General features: G+C 38.3%; 3 protein-coding genes across 3 annotated transcripts in view; 2 read left to right on the top strand and 1 right to left on the bottom strand.

The window, feature by feature from the left end:
- Positions 1-1,339: 1,339 nt before the first annotated feature.
- CBG27697 lies at positions 1,340-1,947 on the top strand (the record flags this gene model as incomplete). Its single annotated transcript, XM_045239625.1, has 3 exons — positions 1,340-1,501; positions 1,545-1,725; positions 1,790-1,947. 3 exons carry the CDS (start codon positions 1,340-1,342, stop codon positions 1,945-1,947), a joined length of 501 nt encoding a protein of 166 aa, XP_045099537.1.
- A 1,203-nt stretch (positions 1,948-3,150) lies between these two features.
- CBG27698 lies at positions 3,151-4,218 on the top strand (the record flags this gene model as incomplete). Its single annotated transcript, XM_045239626.1, has 6 exons — positions 3,151-3,204; positions 3,253-3,363; positions 3,410-3,580; positions 3,628-3,849; positions 3,903-4,067; positions 4,114-4,218. The coding sequence occupies 6 exons, from the start codon at positions 3,151-3,153 to the stop codon at positions 4,216-4,218; spliced, it is 828 nt and encodes a 275-aa protein (XP_045099538.1).
- Positions 4,219-4,235: 17 nt separating this feature from the next.
- CBG27699 overlaps positions 4,236-6,164 on the bottom strand; it is a gene marked incomplete at both ends in the record, with an annotated part of 2,757 nt that continues 828 nt past the window's right edge. The window contains 2 exons of the mRNA XM_045239628.1: positions 4,236-4,301; positions 5,973-5,991. Of these exons, the coding sequence (XP_045099539.1) occupies positions 4,236-4,301; positions 5,973-5,991 (85 nt within the window). The remainder of the gene's footprint in view (positions 4,302-5,972; positions 5,992-6,164) is intronic.

Here is a 6,164-nt window from a genome sequence, read left to right on the forward strand (position 1 = left end):
AACTAGAATTCGCCCAAAATCGACCATCTCCAATTGTGACCAAATTCGTACCAGATGTAGTATTTTTAATGGGTAGTATGCTGACAAATTTTCAAGATTTGTTCTCGTCGTCTTCGTGCATTTCTGTGACCTTTAGTTTTTCACTGAAAATTGACCTGGAAGCATTTTTGCAGCTTTTTTTGGAGCTTCTGAAAATGCACGAAGACGACGAGAACAAATCTTGAAACTTTTCCAGAATACTACCTATTAAAAATACTACATCTGGTACGAATTTGGTCAAAATTGGAGATGGTCGATTTTGGGCGAATTTTAGTTACCATGTACTTCCCCACATGGTGTTTTCGCACTTTTCCGACTAAAACCCTTTTAAGGGCATTGGATTTTTTATGGCACTGGGATAATATAGTGTAGGCAGGTTTACAGTATCGAACTATTAGGGTTTGGTTTTTGGACCAGTGGAAAATTTTCGAGAAATTTCCAAAACAGTGAAAAAAAAATTCGAGAAAGTGAAAAAATTTTAAAAAGTGAAATTTTCTTCACTTCCGGGTTACCATACAAAATCGGTCTCAACACAAAAATGATCATAATAGTACCAGGAACTCAAATCTGAAACGTTCGAGTCGATATCATTATTTTGAAAAAAAAATTTTTTCGGGGTTACGGTATTTTTTCGCCCCTAGGATGGGGCGTGGCCTATGGGTATCATGGTCAAAATTTTAGAGTAGTCCTTATACCCACCACATACAATATCAGACTCCTAGGTCCATTTTGGTTTTTTCCATTGCCATGGTGTTTTCGAATTTCTCAGAGATTGTGTCTTAAAAACCATTTTCTTCGTCAAAATCAGTGCCTACGTTTATAACCAAGCATCTTTTTTTTCAATCCGTCCGTTCACTATCACAGATCTTCGAGGACTGAGCTCGAAACTAGATTCCACTCTTGCTAGATATTCCATTCCACAGAAAATTGCTATTTCTCTGCTCTTCCCTTTTTTCGCAAAGTACTTCTCGGCCCCTCGACACCGACTTCCTTTTTTGCTTTCTTTCAGTTCCCCAATCACCCTCTTTTGAAACGTCACACTTGTTATTTGCTTCGAAAACGAAGTCTTGAGGAAATTTGTATCCACCGATACAACAAAAATCTCGATTGTACCTTTCATTTCAGTATATCATTGTATTCGCTCCACTTGCTCCGTTGTTGGAAGCAACCTCAGTTAAAGATGGAGTTTGAGCTCAATGCTTTTAGTTTCCCAACCATGAAACCCATTCATGCTCTTTTAGCATAAGACAGAGAAAATTTTTCACATGAGATCTGATTCTCTATCGATGGCCTCAGTGAGATGGCCTCAGCGACGTATTACTTGCTCCTCATAATCTTGCTCCCACCTCAATGTTCGTTCACCGGTCAAGTCGTGGTTGCCGGTATATTCTCCGCCATGCATATCCTGGTCACAGAGTCCATCAGGAATCGAGCACTTCGCTCTATGCAGTTGCTTCTTGTTGTACTCCTGCACTTAAGTCTCTCAAAAACTTTTTCATTTTCAGCTTCTCCAAATCATCATCAAGTGTATCTGCCTTGCTTCCTTCCCATTCCAGATTGTATCAATCATCAAACCAGCCGACGAATGTAATCCTAACTACCACTATTGTGTCAGTGAAAACGTTTTCGAGACTCAAATGGCAGCAACTGTTGCCATTCATACCATAATGTTTCTGTTCGGATGTGGTGAGTTTCTTTCGCTCATTGTCAGCGGTCTCCGATTTTTCGTATGGTTCTTATATGTTTTCAGCAGAGATCAAACGGCTTCTCATTCTCCTTAAGTACCATAACAAAACAACAAAGAAAGAAGTTTGCGCCGGCAACCTGGAAAACGCTGTACTCGCGAACGAGCCACTGCGCACACCAAGCCAAGATAAGGATCTGCAAGAAATGAAGATAGTTGCTTGATAAGAAGCCTTTCTTTGTGTCTCACCAACTTGATTTATCTATTCTGTTAAATGAATACTACTGTCCGATCTTTGAAACTTTGAACAAATTTGGACTTTTACAGATATTTTGTTTGATTGAAATAAATTTTTGTTGATTGAGTTGTCTGTGAATATTATGTGAAAACTATAAATTTTTATGCAAAGCAGAGCAAACTCAGCAATGCCACGGCAATGCGATGTAGCAATGCGCATTCAAAAATACTGCATGCCTTTTTCTGAGAGATTTCTACTGAGCTATGGCTCTGCGTGCGTCTTTAATTATGAGCTTGTCAATCGCTTCATCATTAAAGACGCATGGAATCTTTTTTGATTGCCGCGGCCGCAGCAAATCGCTGAGATTCCTTTGCTCTGCATTAAAAAAGCCAGCAAACTGTTGGTCGGCTTCCGTCTGAATGAACGCGTTAGCTCATTTTATTGTCAGAAACTCCCCGGCTTATATAAACCTTCCATCCATTCTTGGAAATGAATAATCGCTACTAATAAGACGCAGAGGTGCGATGACCTTTGAAGGTGCGTTACCAAGGAGACTGCCCGTTGGCTCCGTATCTCTACTTGGATTTCTTCAAGTTTCAATTCGAAAAAATAATGTTTTTTTTTTCATTCTCAAAAATTTTACTCATTTTTTGAAACGGACAGGTGCACACACAGACGGACCAAGATAGTTTTCAAAATGATGTGCAGATGACTAATTTTAAACTTTTCCCAAGACTGTGAGTAAAGCTATGTAGAAAACTCGCTCCACCGCGCTCCACCGCGCGCGTACCACCTTTTTCTTTCATAAAATGTTCCTTTAATACACATGTGTTCCCATCTGATTTTTCAAATGTTCCTCTTCAAATGATTTTCTTTTCATCGCGCGGATTTCCAAACTATGGTTAAGTTTCCAACTACCAAATTCACCATGATTTTAATATGAAATTTTCTTTTTTGACCTCTGTTCAATCCAAATGTTCTTCCTATTGAGCAAGAGAGTGTTATGATGATCTGGACGCAGACAGTGTAGCACAGAGAATTAGTGGAGTGAAGAAACTTCACTTTCATTGAAGCTGTGTATTTGCCTTGAAATAAACTTTGTTTATGACTGATTAGATCTCACTTTACTTTTTCAATTGTCATTTGTCTTTATCTCTCTAATTCATTCTCTCTAATTCATTTTTTCAGAATGGCTTCGAGACTGACCACCAATCGTAATGCTGGTGGAACGAAGAAAAAAGTGGTAAGTATCATATTATCAACAAAATCTTCAAGACTTAAGTCAATTCAGGCCCTTCAAAAGAGAAAGAGAATTCTGTTGGAGGTCTTCAAAAAGAATTCTTTTCCCTCGAAGGCAATAATCGGAAAAGTGTCCGAGAGAACAGGACAAACGACCATCCAGGTGCGATTTTGAATTTGCTATTCTGACCTTTTTCATGTTTTTACAGGTTCGAAAATGGTTCGTTGCACAAAGAGCCAAAGTCTACAGAACCACTGCGGACTCATCGCAGCTTCCACAACAAATGAGAATTCTTGATGAGATCTACAAACAGAAGCAATACATTGACCTGACCGAAATGACGGAGATAATGGAAAGAACCGGTGCCTCAAGACAGTCGGTAGGCAAGAAACTCTAGTAAGCTCGAAATTTATTGATTTTTTTGAGATTCTCCAAAACATTCGGGGTCGTCGCATGGTGGATCGAAAAGAAGGGAAACAAGTCGTCGATGAGAGCCGCGTTCCAAAGTTCCCGTCATGGGAGAAGAAAATGAGGAAAGTGACAGATGAGCAAAAAGAAATTCTGGAAAAGTTTTTCGAAACTAACCAGTTCCCGTCGAAAGATGAGATCTCTGGAATTTTTGTGAATGGAGAGCTTTCCGATAAGGAGGTAATTGTATTAAGTTCATTAATTTTTAACCTAAAATGTGATTTCTTTTTCAGGTGAAAAACTGGTTCAGCGGCGAAAGACAACGCGCTCGTAAGTTGAATAAGAGCAGACTGGCGACATTGCCTTCTCAAATGCAACTTCTAAACGACGCGTACAAAACGAATAACTCCCCGGACATTGCAGAACTAAGCGAGAAGACTGGAGTCTGTCTACAGTCGGTTTGTAAATCAATGAAGCCTTTTTCAACTATCCCTAACTTTTCAGCTCACAGCTCATTTTGCCCGCCGTCGTCGTGCAGATAAGAGGAGAGTCCGCTTTGATTTGAAAAGCATTCAAATCAAAGTTGTATCAAGATACATAAAAAATTAGAGGTTGAACAATGCCTTTCATTTCTGTGCCTTCTGGCTATGATTCCCTTCCTCCCGTTTGTTGATTTCCCTCCTCATTCCTTTCTCCTCATCAATGTTCCATTTTCTACGGATTATTGCCGACCATGTCCCTTCTTCGTCTCTCTGTGTTTGATTTTTCAATTATTCGAAAAGCACGTCCATATTAAATTGTGAATCCCGAGTTTTCCGTCTCAATAAATCGTTGTTGATCTAATTGCCCTCGACTCATCATGAAAAAAATCCACGAATTACTCTCTACCATTTCAGAATATTCTGTTACCAAGATATCTGAGTTACAATATCAAAACTAACCGTACGTTTCTGAAGATTTCCATCAGCTACACCAACTTTCTTCTGACAAGGGAAGTGTTTTCAAAAAGGCTTTGAGAATTTCTTAAAAATTGGTACACATATACTTTTAAACATGGTGAATAATGAGACGACATTTTTTCCTCACCGGATGTACCTAGAAGCTGAAAAAACGCGTCCTAAATTTCACCTATGTTTAAGCGTTATAAGCGTGAGCGCGGTCTCCCCCTTTCTTATATAAATTGTGGAAGCAGTGAGGAACAGCGAAGTGTGGTGTAGTGGTGAAGAGGGATGTTGGTAACTGACTAGGGTTAGGGTCGATCCCACTCTCCCCGATTTGTTTTTTTGTTTTTTTGTCTGATCTCTCTGAAAATGCCAAACTGCGTCAAAATCTTTTTAAAAAAATTTCATTCAGATTTTGATTCATTTTGAAAAAAATACATTCATTTTTGGATTGTTTCGAAAAATCAAATCTCAAATGTTTTTGAAACACTGCTGGATAGTCTTCTCTAGTCAAAAAGTTAGCCAAAACAACACGGATTTGTTCATTTTGGGTGCGGCACAGTGATAAATCTGTCAGGAATGATGTAAACCTTTGTTATCAAAAGAGTTGCCTGTTACTGGGTGAAACTCGAAGGACTGCGATCCAACGAAAGCTACCAAAAATCACTTATTTGTGATTTCAAGAAGAATGTGAGCCACCAAATTTTGTGAAAAGACTTTTTTTATCGTTTCTTTACGTTCAGAATTCATTTTCACAAATTTAAAATTTTTTCGAAATTCTGAAAAAATTGCCAAGGGGGTACCCCATGGCGACTTTTTTCCAAAAAAAAATTTTTTTTGAAAAATGAGGAAACTTTCTCAGATTGTAGAGAAACTTTCAAAAGTACGATTCACACTCAAGAAATGTCAAAAAACTTTCATTAACCCTTTCAACTCTAAAAGTGAGAAATTAGTACTGAAATCACTTTAAGAGCCTATAACTTTTTGTGAGTGGATACGGGGAAAAAATAACACTAGCACTGTAATCAGCATGTTCAAAAGTACTAGAGACCAAAGTTTCAGAAAATTCTCAAAGCCTTTCTAAAAACACTTCCCTTGTGAGTTAACGAGTTCAAGTTCACCTTTTTGTAAAATTATAAATACAAAAATCATTTTGTTCTAAGATCTGCTTGTTCTGTCTCATCACAAAACTCGTATGTGAAAAATTCGAAAAGTCTGTTTTTGAGCCCCACAATCCAAGTTTTCGCTGCCAACTTTTTTCTGAGTGAACGAATTAACGCATATATTTGTTTTTGTAAAATTTTAAAATGCAAATATCATTTTGTTCTAAGATCTGCAGATTAAAAAAAGACACTCTGACAAATATCCTGTTAAAAAGTACTGAAATTTTCAAATATCAGTAAATTTCTCAACTTTTGTAGCTGGAATGCTTTTCAGTTTTCTCAGTAAGCTTTGTTGCGGCCGTTGTCAAAATTCTAGGGACCGGCGGTTTGAAGGTGGGACCGGTGGTCCCGTTGTGGGCCCGTTCTTCCCGGAAAGAGCTCAAATTTCTACCGCCTTCTTATAATTATTTCTCTTTCCAATTGTCCCCTTTTCCATACTTGTAACGGGCCG

Source organism: Caenorhabditis briggsae (assembly GCF_000004555.2).
Source record: "Caenorhabditis briggsae complete genome, chrX, whole genome shotgun sequence".
Classification (NCBI taxonomy): Eukaryota; Metazoa; Nematoda; class Chromadorea; order Rhabditida; family Rhabditidae; genus Caenorhabditis; species Caenorhabditis briggsae.